Genomic DNA, 16,907 nt, shown 5'->3' on the forward strand with positions numbered 1-16,907 from the left:
AACAAACGAATCAATGTATCATTTTGTCTTTCCCTAAAAACCTCCCATTGCGAGAAGAGCCTGAAATTAAGATTAAGGCTAACATGCCAATTGGATAAACACTTCAATATAGGTTAACTCAAATTTTCCAAATCATTTCCTCACCTGCTTAAATAGAGCAGAACCGTGGGACAATATTCATAGTTACAAGTTGCTTCTATGACAGGCCATCCCAAAACATGTGCTGATGTGAAAATTACAGCAGCATATGTCATTGCTTCACCGACTCAAATTATAAAGCTACCCCAAGACAAACGACATGACCTCCTACCCAGCAGAAAGGGTCTGTAGCACAGGATACTTTACCTGCAGAGCGTGTGTCCTCCCTGGCTGCTAACCAGGCTTGTGGCCCGTGCTTCATTCAAGGGCACTTCCTCCTCTGATCCTGGACAGTGGGTGTGGTGATGTATGTACACCCCTACTGTGGAGTCACTGAGATTCAGTGACTCTGTTGATGCCCAACACCCTGAAAATAATATTGTCAGCTCCTGACAAAGGGATGCAAAACTGGGCTTTCAGAGAATATTGTTTTTCTTCTTCTTGCTGGATTTTGTTTGTAGGCCCTCATCTAATGCCACACAACTTCAAAATGACTTCACTCCAGGTCTGTCACCAAATCAACAGCTTAATTTTACATGTTTTTTCCACCAAAGAAATATTACTTGGTTTGAAGAGGCCTCCTGGCCCCAACAGTGGTCTCTACTGCCCCAGACAAGCTGAAAAAGTGGATCAAGATTGCACATAAGGACAAAGCAAATGGATAGAAGTGCACAGGAAACCTTCAGTAACACATTCCAGTGAATTACTACCACTAGAGGTTTAAATTTAGTTAAGTGCTTAAAAAACAAAAGCAGTAAGATATCAAGTGTCATTTGATATCATTTTATTTCACAATAAGTTTTTTGACACTAAATTAATAACTTAAAACAATCATTGTCCCATGTCCTGGTGAATCACTGTCCTAGAATGCAATACCTACGAAGAGTTATAATCCTCACTCAGCTTTGAGATTCAAAACTCAGTTTTTCTCCCCTCACCTTTAGTCATTTCAAAATACAGTGTGCCCTCAACCATTTCATTACCAACCTCTTCTATCTAGAAAACCCACCACTCTTTCTGATGCTCAGAGTCACTGCAATCTTTCATGCGACTTTGAAACTTGAAAAAGAGCACCTTTTATAGCTGAGAAAGTAGTGTCAACTTTTAGATCTCTCTTCTGCCTTCCATAAAGTAAAACCCCCCAGAGAAAGCACACTGACTCAAGAGCCAGACTGCCTGGGTTCATATCCTGTCTCCCTACTTACTACTTGTGTTGTGATCTTGGGCAAGTAAGTTAATTACCTTGCTGTGCCTCAGTTTCCTCATTTGAAAAATGGGACTTTAATTGTATCTACTTCAAAGGATTGTTGTGAGATTCAAATAAATTAACATGTAAAGGCACCTGGGACAGCGTCTGGCACGTTTTAAGCACGTAAATGTTAGCTGCTATTACTTTGTCTTCTTTAGCTCCAAATCCTCATACTGCTTCACGTGTGTACACAATGTTTGCCCAACTAAAATACTACCTACTTGAGGATTGGGACCACATTTTGAGTATCTCTTATGTTTCCCCCATGATATCCAATATTCCCCCAATAGGTAAATTTAAACCTACTCTGTATATCTTATTATACCAGCTGAAGAAGGAAGTTCTCAAACATCGATATTCCCTGCCCTCGAGTAGCCTATATTTTGGGTGGGGAAACAAAACACAGGAAACACTTATGTAACAATATAAAGCCATAAAAAAATTAAATGCCAAAGCATGTGGTATAAACAGGTAACGTTCAAAGGGGCTTATCATGGGCTGCAGACTCGGTGGAGATGGTAAGGCTGGAATGGCCCTGCCTGGAAAGGTAAGTGGGATCTCCACTAGTGGAACGAAGAGAGAAGAGGATTCCAATGTATTTTTGTTCACTCCACAAATATTTACTGAGCACCTTCCATATGCCAGGTTCTGTTCGAGGCTCTGGGGACATGGCAATGAGTGACACAGAAAAGGTCCCTGCACTCTGGGGGCTTAAAGGGCACTCCACGTGAGAGCCAAGTTTTGCGGTAAGGAATGAGAAGGGCTTGTCTTCCAGTCCAATGAAACATGACATCACTTAAATGCCTTACAAACAGGAGCCAATGCTGGCTTTACGGTCACTCTGGTTTTCCAACAATGACAAGCACACAGAAAGGGCTGTCATGAAAAAGTCAATAACTTGACTGTATTCTAAATACGTTCCATTGTTTCTACAGCATATTAAAGGGATACGCTCCATATTTCTGGATCCAAATAACATGCAAGAGATTTACACAGACACACAGTTAATATTATTGGAATGGTTTTCACAGTAGAGGCCGCTGAGGCTCAGGGCCTACCCTGCCTGAATGAAAGCCTATCACTGCGGTGCTGCACACCCTTTGTGCTTTGTCTCCTCCCCTTTCTTTCCCTTCCTTGCTTCATCTACTAGGACTTGCCGTACATATCAAATATCTCCTAGGAAAGTGCCTCAAGATGCAAGTGGTGGCAAGAATCAGTTAGTCATGATGGGTGGAAGGATTAACTCCAAAGAAAACAAGTGCATTTTTTAGTTCTTACATCCTTCCATTGATGTCAACTCTCCACTCATCCCCTCTCCAGAGAGAATGCCTTTAGGTCAAGGAAAATGCTGATTGGCAAAGCATTCATTCTCCATCTCCTCCTCTCTAACGATGGACCACTAGAATCTGAAAACAGGTGAAGTCCAGTAGGCTCTAATCACAACTAAGACACGTTTCCAAGCACTTCCCTCATCCTTCCGTCCTTTCAACTACTTCTACTCCCACAAGATGAAAACTGTTAGATCCCACTGTCATTCTCACCATTGTTATACCTACAGAAATCATTCAATTGTATCTTGGAAACACAGTCAAAATAAACTTTTCAATTAAGGAAGTCAAAACTACTTAATTAAATCCAATTAAAAACTTAACTTCTTAATGCACAAAGTGCTGGACTTGAAACTGAATTACATGTGTAAGATATTTAAAGGCAAACTGAAAAATGAGGTAGAACCCCAACAACGTAGATAATCTAACATTCTTAACGTTTGTATACCCATGAACGTTTGACTCATCAACAAAGTAACAGGCAACCCACGGTTTTTCTATTTCCTTGGTTTGGTATTGGAAGATTACTCTTCCTGTTTCATTGTCACTTGTTTACCCTTAATTAGGAATGTCACTTAGAAGCTAAATATGGAAAGACGGGAATCTTTCAGAAATGGCCATTAAGGCTTTCCCAATATTTACATTTCTCCCTGTCCATGCATAGCCTGTTCACTGGGTGACAATGACATGTAATGGGAACTTGGATACACGAGACACTGGGCTTTGGGAACTACTGAATACCCAAATAAAGGGACTAACTGTGGTTCTATGCAATTTTAAAGCCCTCTTCCAACTTGAAAAATGCATTAATTTAATCCAGGAGTCATTTTATATTGCCAACACCCTTATTTCACAAAAGGGGAAACAGAAGTAATTAATATACATATTTCACATTTGGACACATTCAAATCAAACTCGTGTATTCAAAGATTTTTGAGCAATCTATGGTTATGCAAGAAATTATCCGGGAAGATGAAATGAGATAAAGCATGTAGACCATTCGGCATAGGCCTGGCAAACAGCATTCAACATTGCCTACTATTATTGTTCGTAACTTTCCAACTTTAGAGTCAAACTAAGTGGTTATAAAATTATATATGATTATGCATATATAATATATAAGCTAATATATACTAATAGTAGAAATAAAGCTAGTATGTTATTGTACCAAGTAATGCTCTTCATCTAGACAAAGGTGAGTTTAATTGTACCAGAATGATCCACAAACAAGTGGAGAAAACTTGCTAAGGGGTAGTGTTAAATGTTAGCTCTTATCTCTGCTTATCAATTAAGAATACAACCTCTACACGGGCTACTGTGAACTATAATGAGCAGTCAGCTGATCCTAGAGAACTAGCTCAAAAGGAATAGTTAAGCCCTCAAGCACATGGATAAGTAGCCATTTATTTGCAAGGCTGCACCAACCACTGAAATCTGATTACTGCAACACTGATGCTGAAATCCTACATAAATTCATTCTCTGTATCTTGCTAGAAAATACATTTTTCAAGACCCTAAACAAAATTGTTTAAAAATACCCAAAAGTCACTTAAACTGACAATATTACAGCATCCTGGGCACCTCTAGTTTTTAAAACACTTCCACAGTCTCAGCCACGCATCATTTATTACGATAAGGAAAATGGAAAGGCAGTTTGGAGAACATACGCTTAACTAAATATTAAAGCAAATATTAAGAGCAACCCTATGCCCTCAATAACTCAGAAAATCGTGTTTCCGAGCTTAATCTCGATTCGTGGGACGCTGCACATTCCCCCTCCCACGCCAAGAGTCACGCCCCGGGCGCGCCGAGCGGGCCGGGAGGAGGCACGGCACTCGCGGGGCACGAGCATCCCCGCCACTCCGCGCCCGCTCGAGCACGGGCGGCTCCATCCGCGTGCGCGGCCCGGCGCGGCGGGCCCCCCGCCCCCAGGAGCGCGCGGGAAGCCGGCGCGGGGCCGGGCTGCCGGAGGGCCGCGCGGCCGGCGGGCGCCGGGGGCGGGCCGGCGGGGACGCGCCCCGCCGCGGGGAGGGGAAGGGAGCCCGGCTCCACTCACGCGCCCGGGGGCGGCAGCGGGGCCGTCGCAGCGTCTCTCCCGTTCAGAACTGAAAGGGGGGTGGGGGGGAAAGACCTGGCTCCTCGTTCCCTCCGGAAGCCGACGGCCGGCAGGAAGTGACGAAGGCAGAGGTGGTCCAGGTCCGTCGCTCACCGGTGCCCGCGCGTGCGGCCCCGACGCCGGGGAAAGAGCCCGGAGCCGAGCAGCCGGCCGCGCGCCGCCTCCGCAGCGAGCAGCGTGAGTGGACCCGCGGCCCCGCGCCTCCCGGGCCCGGCGTCAGCGGCCCCGCCCCGCCCCGCCCCGGACTCGCGGGGGAGGGGAGGGGGGGTGGCCGCGCCCCCGGGCCCGGGCCCGGCCCCGGCCCCCGCGGTGAGGCTCCTTGTCCGGCCTCGCTCTTGCCCGGGGGCGTGAGGCTGCGCGCTCCAGAACCGCGGGCCGAGAGGCTGAAGCAGCCGCGCGTGCACTGTCAGGCGGGCGGGCCCGGGCTGGGCGTGTGGAGACGGAACCGCGCAGCCTGCGGCGGCGGGCGCGCCGAGTTTCGGGCCGCTTCCTGGGACAGGATTCTGTTTTCTACCCGCCCGACTGGATTTCTTTCCGGGAGGAGCGGGTCTCGCTAGATTCGGGTCAGGGCTGGAAGAGTTCAGGTTTGAGCGGCGGGTACAGGTGACAGCCCTGACCCTCCGCTCCCTGGCCTGTGTGACTTTGGGCAAGTTACAGCACCACCGTCCCACTTGCTAAAAGGGAGCTTTGGTGCCTCCCAGCAGGGTGGTTGGAAAACTGAAATGAGTATGTGGACTACGCAGCACAGAACCCCGCAGATGTTAATTGTCTGCTTCCTGTTGGGTGAAGGACTATTACCTTGTACGCTTCTGCTTCAGAAACCCAAACCTTTAGTGTTTCAGAGGACTGAGAGAAAAAATCACATTTATGCAGGGGATTGTGTTGTAAGGAACTCTTGGAACTGTGTATGTGATTCTAATCTGAATTTGTATCGAAATAACAGAGCTCTAAGTGAGAGACAAAAATGATAACATTCAAGGCATGATGACAAGTGATACTCAATTTTAGAACCACCTAGAACCCAAAATCAGCAAACTAACTTTAAAACTTACTGTCACTTGATCGCTGGAAAAGTTCTCCTAGTTCTAGACCTAAAAGTTTATCAAACTAAAACCAAGCCCTACTTGTCATATTTTGGCAACTTTCTCTCTCCATACTAATGTTTACCTGGGACTTAATTCAGCTCGTCCTAGCATTTCCTTACTGAAATCGTTCAAGCATTACTGTACAGGGAAAATATGTGAAAAAAGTTCAGTTTTCTCAAAAGAGCCCTGAATGATGATCCATGCACATGGCCAGCTGGCTACATTGGTGATCTTGAACATTCACTTAGCAGGAATGAACCGTTGTAATGCCCCAGAGCATGTTGCTTTAGATTCAAGAGGAAGGCTGTTGTGGTCTGCAGTAACTGCTCAGCAGGTGTGTGTGTGGATACTTGGTTAGACTGTGGCATGCTGGGTGGGGACGGTCAGAGTTCAGGCCACATGTGGGCCATGGGTCTTGTACTGCGACTCTGGACAAGGCCATTGCCTATTCCTGGCAGTCTTACAAATTCCTGCCATTGGTCATGATGGAGGACTGGGCAGAAAAGGCCTACCCTGGGTGCAAATCTTTCACAACTGCACTGCTAAAAATAACTCAGGTGCATGTCCCTGGAACTGTGGAACAGTAGTGTCATTGCATACCAATGATGTTGTATAATATATGTTGTATAATTCATGTTAAAATTTTACCATTCTGTGTCAGCAGTAATTCAAAATCCTAATTTTACCATTCTGGGTCAGCAGTAATTCAAAATCCTTCTGTAAATGTAATTAAAGACTGGCATATTTGTAGCAGGAGGAAGACAAGCTCTGTGGGAATATGCCTTTTATTGAGTGGCACATGAACAGAATTTTTGAGAAAAATTGAAGCAAGAAATTAACTTGGCTCAGATCCATTCAGGCATTAGAAAACAGGTAGGAAACACTTTCATAATTTTTCAGATACAGGGCATTTGCAGAATGTTCTAGTGGCCATTGCTATATGTTCCCTGTTCTTCCCCAATTTGTTAATAACTCTCAGTCCTGAAACCTACCACCCTTACAGCCTGGACTTTCTGCAGCATCTCAGATCAGACATCTAAACTCATCTCTTTTTGCCAAAAACACAGTCACTGTTGTTAATTTTGGCACCAACAAAATTTTAGATTCCATAAATCGTAAAGACAATTATAGTCTCTGGTTTTCCAAAAGTTTCTATTTCTGAAGTAGGCTGGTTACTTACTATAAATTATAATGTTACATTCAGAGAAACTCTGGAGTTCAGTTTTAAGGAATAAGAATTGAAACTGTGAATATGCCAAATTCCCCTGTGCCTTCCACTCTCTTAAAAAAAAACCCATAGCCAGTCTTTGATATCTAGGAATTGGGTATGGTTTAATATTTAAATAATATTTAGATCTTGTATCTATAAGTTTTTATAATTTACAGTAAGTTCTGTTTTTGTTATTCCCTGGCTAATTTTTATAAGACCAATCTTTATGTTCATCAGATACCAATAGATGTTTTAGAGAAATTATTCTTGCCCTCAATGTCTAGAGTTTAAGTGGCCATTCACGATACTCACTTTATTGTACATGAATACAATATGTCCCCAAACGTGTGACAAAGACTTCACATGTCAGAAAGGGGCAAACATGCCCCCTTCGCTTAGGAGCAGACCCCTAAGAAGGCAAGCTAAGAAAGAAAACAGATTCTGCCCTTGATACACACTTACTAACTTACTGAGCCAAATCCACATTAAAGAACATTTGGAAGCTTACGGGACAGAATGCAGGATACTTTAGTGGAAGACTTTTTGCAGTGCCTTCATTGCTGTAGGATCTCTAGAAAAAATTGCAAAACAGTTCCTTGGACATTCCAGATACTCTTTTTCTTGGTATGAGAAAATGACTGTCTTATTCTTAGAAACTACAGCACGGTTATCACCTATCATTTGTGCAGTTTTCCTTCTTTTTCTAGAAAGTCTAAATGCTTCTGGATTTCTTTCACATATTAGGTCATTTTACTTAAACTTGCCTGTAAGTCCAACCCAAGGGAAGAACTGTATCTTTAAGGAAAAATTCAATTAACTTTTCAAACACAAATCAGAAACCCATTTCTCTTTACTTACTTACTATTTGATACACTTGCTATTAACACTCTTATTTTCTGTGGGAATGTCCAAGGAATGCATTTCCTTGAATAGAAGTCACAGCTGTGTAAATAGCAAAAAGTAACTTTTTATCTCAGCTTCTTTCAACCAGTTTGGCCAGGAGGCCAAAACTAGATCCAGTTGCGTGGGGAGGCCTGTGGACGCATTGTCATGGCTCCTGCAGCCTTTCTCAGCCACTGTTACTAGAGCAGCACTGTTCTCTTAGCATCACAGCCAGTTGTCTGGTCCGTGTTTTAAAGTACTCGGTTGCTTTCCTCTGGGTGAGCTACAGGGTGGAAACAGCAGTGACATTTCCACCTACATCCTTTTAGTAATGACATTTTTAATCCCAAATTTTAACCTTTATGTAGGAGATGTAATGTTTCAAAGTCTAAAATAAGGGGAAATATATGCCTTAGTTATCTAGACCAGGGTTTGGCAAACTTTTTCTTAAGAGGCCGGATGGTAAATATTTTAGGCCTTGGAAGACTGTGAAGCAAAAATCGAGCATATTTTGTAGGTCCTTATAACCATTTAAAATGTATCCATTTAGAAATGTAAAACCATTCTTGGCTCCTGGGCTGTACAGAAACAGGCCTCAGGCTGGAGTTGGCCAGCAGGCCATATGTTCCCAGCCCTTCTCCAGATGGTCGTACCTTCACTAACTAGAAGTCGTCCTGCACTGTTTCTCTCTTACAGCCCCATGCCTGGAGGTTACGGAGTGATGGGTGACGACGGCTCTATCGATTACAGCGTTCACGAGGCCTGGAACGAAGCCACCAACGTTTACTTGGTAGTGATCCTGGTTAGCTTTGGTCTCTTCATGTATGCCAAGAGGTAATTTTTGAGTATCTCAAAGTAGATAAGAAACTGGGCATTTAAAAGTTTTGCAGGTTATTTGTTTTATCTGAATTAAATGCACAAAAATTTCATCAGCATTTTTGTTCTGCTATGAAAGCACTGTCTACTTGGGTCTGTCCTTGAGCCCTGGACACCAAAGTTTGACTTTGAAAACCCTGTTGCTTTAAGAAATGGAGATTTAAGTGCAACTTTCAGCACCCACCCAGACCAGCTGCTTGATCCTCCCATTCTGTCATTTCTTATATAGCTCAATTTTATCATCCAGCCTGAGTTCACTGTCATCCTTGGATGAGCACATTTTTTGGCCCATGTCCCTGAAATGTAGAAACACTAACTCCTATGTGTTCAACAATTCTCTCTTCACACATTTCAAGTTTTTCCTTCTGGTTCTTGTGCTTGACTGTATCATAGCACTTATTGAACAGTATTAGTGTTATCTGATTACTTGTCTGTCTGTTCTACAAAAACTCCAGTCCCTTGAGAACAAGGACCTTTAACTTTTGTGTCCCTGGTACGCCATGTAGTGTAAATCCTCAATAAATATTTCCTGCTGTAATTCCAGATGTTGTAGCATAATTTAACTGTTCTTTTCCACACTCCCTGGCTCCTTTCCTTTAAGTACAGTAAAAAACAAAAAAAAAGTGGGGGGTGCTTTGAAGAAGAAAAGCAGTATTTAGCTGGACTGAGGTGCTTCTGCATGTAGCCTCGTGCTTCCTGCTGTCCTCTACCACGTGAAAAAGGCGTTAGATCAAAATAATGAGTAACCCAAACTATTGATGTTTGGCCAGGGGAGTACTTCAGAGCCGGCACTTGCTCTCAGACTCCCACTTCCTGGCTGCTTGACCCCTGGAGCAGCTGGCCCATGGGCCACCTGGACTCTAGGGGGTGAGTGGGAGGGAGAAGGCTCCACAGATCACCACTGGTCTCTTCAGGTAACAGCTTTCCTCTAAAAATAGCTGCCGCCTCCTCCCACCCTGCTGCTTTAACAGCAGAGACACACTGTTGTTCATTTAAATAGATGGCCCCACTAAGGCCATACTATTGTATTTAAGAAATATGTTTATTCATTATTTTCTAAAATTAAGGTCTACTCACATTCTGTTTATTCTCTAACCCAGTAATTTAGCTTTATTTGGATAACATGAGAGGGAGGGAAAAAATCAGATGTTTTCTTGTTTGTGCGTATTTCCATACAATATTTGGCTTTTTGTGGGAGAGAGAGTGGAAACACAATGGAAGTATGTTACTTTGTTGTATTAAGTGGATGCATTCAGCTACTTTCTTTGCTTCCTTAAAGCCCTGTGGCTGTACATGTACAGCTTCCTACTTTTTAGTGAAAAAAAGAATACTTGAGCCAAGGAAGCATCTCACAGAGACAAAATAGAAGATGGACTTACTGTCATTTAAGTCCTTTTAATGTAGCTTCTGATTACTATGATCATGAGAGTATTATACTCCTGTAGATATTAATACAAATCTCTCTTCTGCATTGCTTTTGTGTTTTAGGAATAAAAGGAAAATTATGAGGATATTCAGTGTGCCATCTACAGTGGAAACTTTTTCAGAGCCCAACTTTTATGACACAGTAAGCAAAATTCGTTTAAGACAGCAACTGGAAATGTATTCCATTTGTAAGTATGTTCTGTGCTTAACTATATACATAAGCATGTGTAAAATAGATTTTTTGGAATTGAGTCTAGTTAGCAAAAGGTTATCAGAAATAGTTGATAATGAAAACTTAGTGCCTTTTTTAGATGCTCAACACAGTATTAGCAAAGACAGATTTGCACGAAGTTAATACTTCAGGATCCTTTACTTGTCTAGAACCCTTCCAAGACCCTGAGAAGAGCCCTAGCAACATGTTTAAGTGATCATATTTCTGTAAATTTTGCAAAAATTAGATATTTTAGGGGCTGGCCTGGTGGCGTAGTGGTTGAGTTCACATGCTCTGCTTCGGCGGCCCAGGGTTCATGGGTTCAATCCCAGGCACGGACCTACACACCACTCATCAAGCCATGCTGTGGTGGTGTCCCACATACAAAGTGGAGGAAGATTGGCACACATGTTAGCTCAGGGACAATCTTCCTCAAGCAAAAAAAAAAAAGAGGAAGATTGGCAACAGATGTTAGCTCAGGGCCAATCTTCCTCACCAAAAAAAAAAAATTCAGATATTTTAACAATCAGTTAAAATTGCTATTTCTTGCTATTCACATTTGCCCTCCTTTGCACTTCCCCTCGTGTGGTGGCATTGAAGTGGCCAAGAGCATTTGGGAATCTGGCTAAGGGAAAATCAAGTTGCAGCTACTTTTAGTTTGGGCTTGAATTTTGTATTTATGGAGTTTGCAGTCACTTCTATTATAATTATATTATTGTAAGCCAAAGCAGTATAGGAATGGCTTCCAGGAATATGGCATATGACATCAGTGTGCCAGGCCAGAATTCATGTCTCAATAGTAGTATGTTCTGTAATACTGAACGCTGGGAGTATGAGGTAGTAGAGAAGAAGCAAAGTTTAAAATGTACAGAGGCAGAATGAATTGTACATCTAAGCCACTGCCTTTTATGCCACCATTTAAAAGAATGAGATGTGGTTTCCATGGTGTATCATTAAGTGAGAAAAGCAAGATATACTAGGATGCCACTCTTGTAAAATCAGATGACCAAAACATCCCTTATATTATCTACATGTAATATAAATGTTCTGTGTAATTATGCAAGCATGGAGGAAAGCTTGGAAAGATAGGCCTCAGATTATTGACATTCATTATCTTGATAGGGACATTGTGAGCTTTAAGGAAAAAAGACTGGACCTTTTTTAAAGAAAGATGTTTATAGTAAAAACCTAAGTGTGTGTGTGTGTGTGCATAGAAAGAAGCAAGAAAGAATGATCAGCAAGATGTTACTAGTACATGTCTCGGGTGGAGTGGAATTTCAGGTGAAAAGTAGAAAAAAATATGTGTACGTATATATCTTATGCAAGTAGAACCTCTAAAAAGTTCTTCAGCATGAATTTTATGCTAAGAACTGGTAACAGCAGTCACCAGTTTCTTTGGGGAAAGGAACTGGGTGGGTAGCTGCAAGACTGATGAGGTAGGAGAAAGAGACACTTCACTGTTTCCTCTTCTGTTCCTTTTGCATTTTGTACCATATGCGTGTGATACCAGTTCAAAATAAGAAATAAAACAGTTTAACATAGCAGCATTATTCACAATAGCCAAAAGGTGGAAACAACCCCAGTGTCCTTGACAGATGAATGGATACACAAAATTCGGTGTATAACTACAATAGAATGTAATTCATTCCTTAAGAGGAAGGAGATTCTGACACATGTTATAATACGGCTGAACCTTGAAGACATTATGCTTCATAATTCTTATTATGAAGTGAAATAAGCCAGTCACAAAAGAACAAATATTGTATGATTTCACTTATATGAGGCAAATTCATAGAGATAGAAGTAGAATGGTGCTTGCCAGGGGCCAGGGGAGGAGAGAATGGGGAGTTATTGTTTAATGGGTAGAGAGTTCAATGTGGGATGATCGAAAGAGTTCTGTGGATGGATGGTGGTGATGGTTGCACAACAGTGTGACTGTAGTTAATGCCCCTGAGCTGTACACTTAAAAATGGTTAAAATGGCAAATTTTATGTATGTTTTACCACAATAAAAAAAAATCCTTAAGGGGCCAGCCCAGTGGTATAGTGGTTAAGTCTGTGTGGTCTCCTTCAGTGGCCCAGAGTTCACAGGTTCGGATCCCAGGTGTGGACCTACACGCCGCTCGTGAAGCCATGCTGTGGTGGTGTCCCATATAAATTAGAGGAAGATTGGCACAGGTGTTAGCTCAGGGCCAATCTTCCTCACACACACACAAAAAAATTCCTTAAGAAAAGTTAAGTATTAAAAAAAAAAAAAGATACAGAGCCGGAAGCTCTGTATGGAAAATTAGAAGTAAAGAATTGTTTTCATTGACACCTGGTCAAAACAGAAGTTATCTCCTATCGGTAATATATTCAATAGTATAGCATATACAATTATAAATCCAGTATACAGTATTTTTTCTTCTTTGATGGGAGTTGCATAAAATAAAAATTTATCAGAATTCCTGTGTCTGTGAGGTGTGTTAGTTTTCTATTGCTGCTGTAAGAAATGACCACAAATTCAGTGGCTTAAAACAACGCAAGTGTATTATCTTACAGTTTTGTTGGTTACAAGTCCTACAGCAGTCTCACTGGGCTAAAATCAAGGTGCCAGCAGGGTTCCATTTCTTTCTGGAGCCTCCAGAGGAGACTCTGTTTCTTTGCCTTTTCCAGCTTTTAGAGGCCACCCACATTCCTTGGTTTGTGGGCCCACTCCTCCATCTTCAAAGCCAGCAGCATTGCATCTTTCTGATCCTTCTTCCGTTTTTATATCTCCCTCTCTCTCTAAACTCAGCCAGGAAAGGTTCTCTGATTTTACGGGCCCATGTGATTAGGTTGGGCTAGGTAATCTAGGGTAATGTCTCCATCTCAAGGTCGTTACCTTAATCACACCTTCAAAGTCCCTTTTGCCCTGTAAGGTAACATATTCACAGATTATGGGGATTAAGTTGTGGCCATCTTTGGAAGCCATTATTCTTATAAACAGTGAGTATATGTGTGGATTTGCACGTTTAATGAATCCCATCACATTGGATCATTCTTAGTGTTTGTGACGTCTAGTCCTGACAAAGTCTGACAGTTCAAGAGGAAATCTCAAACAAAATTCTTTTTCTTTTTTTTTTGTGAGGAAGATTAGCCCTGAGCTAACGTCCAATGCTAATCCTCCTCTTTTTGCTGAGGAAGACTGGCCCTGGGCTAACATCTGTGCCCATCTTCCACTCCTTTATGTGGGATGCCGCCACAGCATGGCTTGACCAGCGGTGTATCGGTGCATGCCCAGGGTCCAAACCTGCAAACCCTGGGCCGCTGCACTGGAGCACGCGCACTTAACCACTACGCCACCGGGCCGGCCCCCAAAATTCTTTTTCTTAAAGAAGACCCTCAGAGTTGTATAAGCTTTAGGCCACAAATATCTGGATTCACCTTGAGTAGCATAAAAAATAGTATCTCTTTCTTGGCCAGTAAAAACTTAATGAAGAGAATGAAAGTTTTAAAGCTAAGCAGTGAACAACATTCACAAGGATTTTAGCCCTGTACTTTCTGTAGTTTCAGGTTAGGACCATTCTTCTTCAATAAACATTTCTCATAAGTACAAAAAATACAGAATTGCATATCTGTTTTTTCTTCTACTTTATATTAATGACAGTGTTCAATAATAAGTCTCTTAGGCATATAAGTTAAAATGTAGTCTCATTCCTTATGATGTAGACAAAAGCATTGTTATTGACTTAAGGTGGAAATGGGAGATAAGAAAGAAGGAAATTACAAAATATTAATTTAATTTTAATAGCATAATGTCTACTTTATATTTTAAAGCTCTGAATAATCCTGATATACAAAAAATAATAATAAACATATAAAAATGAATATAAGCACTGTTGAGAGAATCATGAAGTATAAGTTCCTCTAGTGAAAAAAAGTTTAATTCTAAGCTAATTCTTTACTGAAAATCATGACTTAACTGTGATTTAGTGGTGTTACCTAGTAATTATTTTGCTATTTTATTAATTTTATCTCTTTTTTCCTGTTTTTGGTTTGTTTGTTTTCCAATAGCGAGGAAGTATGAGTGTCAGCAGCCGCAGAGCCCAGCTGACAGTGTGCAGCTCTCCTTGGAATGAAAGCTTGGAAGAAGAGCCACGTAAGCAGTTGTTGTCCAACACTGTGGGAGCAGGCTCCTAATTCCACTAAATCATGAACAGCATTTTTTTAAAACTTCTCTCTCCATAAAATCATTTTACTTGTGACTTTTTCCCAATTTTTTTGTGTTTTGTTGCATCTCCATGTCATTTGTTACACAAATAAAAAATGGCTCAAAAAGGCTGAACACAAATTGTCTGCACATACCTAGGAAGACAGACTGTAACCAGACATGGGGTTTTACCTGTGAAGACGCGGATTTCTGCAGGATACCGTGGTCAGGGATATAAACACGTCTCTGGAAGGGAGAATCTGGAGCTTGTGCCACTTGGATTTCAACATTTCTGCACACTTAAAAAATTAAAATCCAGTCGTTGGAATAACTTCCCCTTAGGTTGTATTCTGTGATAGATGTAGTATGGGTGATGGACTGACTGGTGTTCTTGTTGCTGTTGTCACCACTCCGTAACTGAGGCAGCTATCTTGCTTCAGCGCCTGCACAGCAGACTGTCTCTTCCACGTCAGGAAGCGTACCCATCTCCTAACTGTGGAAGCTTTCTGTGACTGGAATTGTTCCCCTTAATTGTGTTCCCAGGAGTTTGTTTCCTTTTTCTTAATTCCACAGTTTCATTTCTAACAGAAGAGTCTTCCTTAGGCCATACTGGGGCCATGCTACTGAATAAATAGGCACCTCTATAACAGTGTTAGCAACTTGCTTTTCGGTATGACTATCAGTGTTGAATGTAACTATCTAGTTACTTATGCTTTTTTAGTATAAGTCGTCTCCCTGAAGATTCTCGTATCTTGTACCATTTTGTATTGTACAATGAAATGTTTTTACCTAATTTTTCATATTTAAATAAAAGCTGGTTGGAGGTCGTGGCAGGGAAGTTTAACTGTCCATGTCACTGTCCAAGAATTAGTTTTTGAATTAAAGCTATTCTTAATTTTAAGAGTTAGAGTTAATATTTCAAGCATTATTTCCTTTTCCTTTTATAATTATGAAGTAAAAAATATGAATTTTAAATGAAACGGTTTAGACCAAATAACATCATTCAGGGAAATTGCATTTACTTTTGAAATTTAGTTATATCATTCAAAAATGTATATGTTGTAAACGTGAATTGTTGACCAAATGGAATAATTTTTTGTTAACTTACAATTGAGCTTGAATGCACCGCCTATACACAGAATGAAAAACTGACTAAAGGATTGTAAACAGTTACAATTCTGGGCTGAGGGCAGCAGAACAGCAAGGGGACAATCTTCTTAAGCCTTGGTTTGCTCTTAGGAGAGCCACTCTGTATTTCCCTGAGCAGAGAGTATAATCTGGAGCGGGAGTGGCTGCTTGTGTCAGTGGTGTGGCACACTGTGGATAAATCACAGAAACTGGCTATCTCAGATGATTTGTAAAAATAGTGTACATAAATAGATACAAATCCAGATGAAATTGTGATTGTTTTTATTTGCATCCACTGGATAGAGACAGTCATAACTGAAAACTGGTAGATCCTTGGTGAGCATCAAACCTTGGGAAGTGAGAGAGGATGAATTCCTCCTCCCTTTTTCTCTGAAACTAACTGATGGGAATCACACCCCCCGCTGGCAGGAACAACAGCAAGTCTGCCTTTGAAGTTTCCTCTGCTGCAACAGCTGAGCTGGGAAAGGGGGGGAAGCCCTGCAGCCACGCTTCAAAGCCACACCAGCTGATTGTCCTTCTGCCCCTAAATCCACCAAGGATTCGATGGAACTGTTTTCTTTGGAAGAAAATTGGAATGACTAATAAACTGGTAACTAACACTGGTGTGCTCCTTTTCCTCATTTCTTTTCTTTAATGCACAAGATACTCAGCAGGAAGCACTGGTCCACCTCTGTTGGTGCACAGCATGAGTGCGTTAAATCACTGGATGTTTAACGATGCCAGCCAGCTGCACTAAGGGAAGAATGTGCCTCCAAAGGGCACAGGTGTTTGCTATTGACCTCACACTGTTTCAGGTGGAGTTATTTATATGATTCACCAGAAAATGAGATACAGAGTTTATGGTAAAATTGCTGTAATGTCAGAATTATTTTAAGTATTAGGCAGAAATAAGACATGAAATAGTGACAATCAAAATAATTTCAGACATTAAGATTAAATGTATCTTAGAAAAGATAATTAGAGAAGGGGCACAAGTATATTATATAGAGCCAAGTAATGGCTCTATGGCAAGTAAATTCAACAAACAGGGAGTGTATACCCTGTGCTGGCCATATGTGAATTTCTATA

At 41.6% G+C, this 16,907-nt stretch overlaps 2 protein-coding genes across 11 annotated transcripts in view; one reads left to right on the plus strand and one right to left on the minus strand.

Moving 5' to 3' along the window:
• SLC20A2 (solute carrier family 20 member 2) overlaps positions 1–4,951 on the minus strand; it is a 107,284-nt gene extending 102,333 nt beyond the window's left edge. Inside the window, exon 1 of one of the 2 annotated variants that reach the window (XM_087418587.1) lies at positions 4,847–4,951. The gene's annotated coding sequence lies outside the window, so the exon portion shown is untranslated. Of the gene's footprint in view, positions 1–345; positions 4,725–4,846 lie in introns of those variants that run through there. The other variant, XM_087418586.1, reaches the window with a different exon arrangement.
• On the plus strand, positions 4,896–16,438 carry SMIM19 (small integral membrane protein 19). Of its 9 annotated transcripts, XM_087418589.1 has the most exons (6): positions 4,931–5,008; positions 6,168–6,250; positions 6,668–6,789; positions 8,705–8,842; positions 10,373–10,451; positions 14,555–16,438. In XM_087418589.1, exons 4-6 carry the CDS (start codon positions 8,709–8,711, stop codon positions 14,678–14,680), a joined length of 339 nt encoding a protein of 112 aa, XP_087274715.1. In that variant the 5' UTR covers positions 4,931–5,008; positions 6,168–6,250; positions 6,668–6,789; positions 8,705–8,708; the 3' UTR covers positions 14,681–16,438. The 9 variants fall into 9 exon arrangements, with proteins under 9 accessions (XP_087274717.1, XP_087274719.1, XP_087274718.1 ...); XM_087418591.1 differs by lacking the exon at positions 6,168–6,250 and having other exon boundaries at positions 4,896–5,008; XM_087418592.1 differs by lacking the exon at positions 6,168–6,250 and having other exon boundaries at positions 4,923–5,008; positions 6,671–6,789.
• Positions 16,439–16,907: the final 469 nt, after the last annotated feature.

Source organism: Ceratotherium simum, chromosome 28 (genome assembly GCF_057802395.1).
Source record: "Ceratotherium simum simum isolate JZ-2026a chromosome 28, ASM5780239v1, whole genome shotgun sequence".
Lineage (NCBI taxonomy): Eukaryota > Metazoa > Chordata > Mammalia > Perissodactyla > Rhinocerotidae > Ceratotherium > Ceratotherium simum.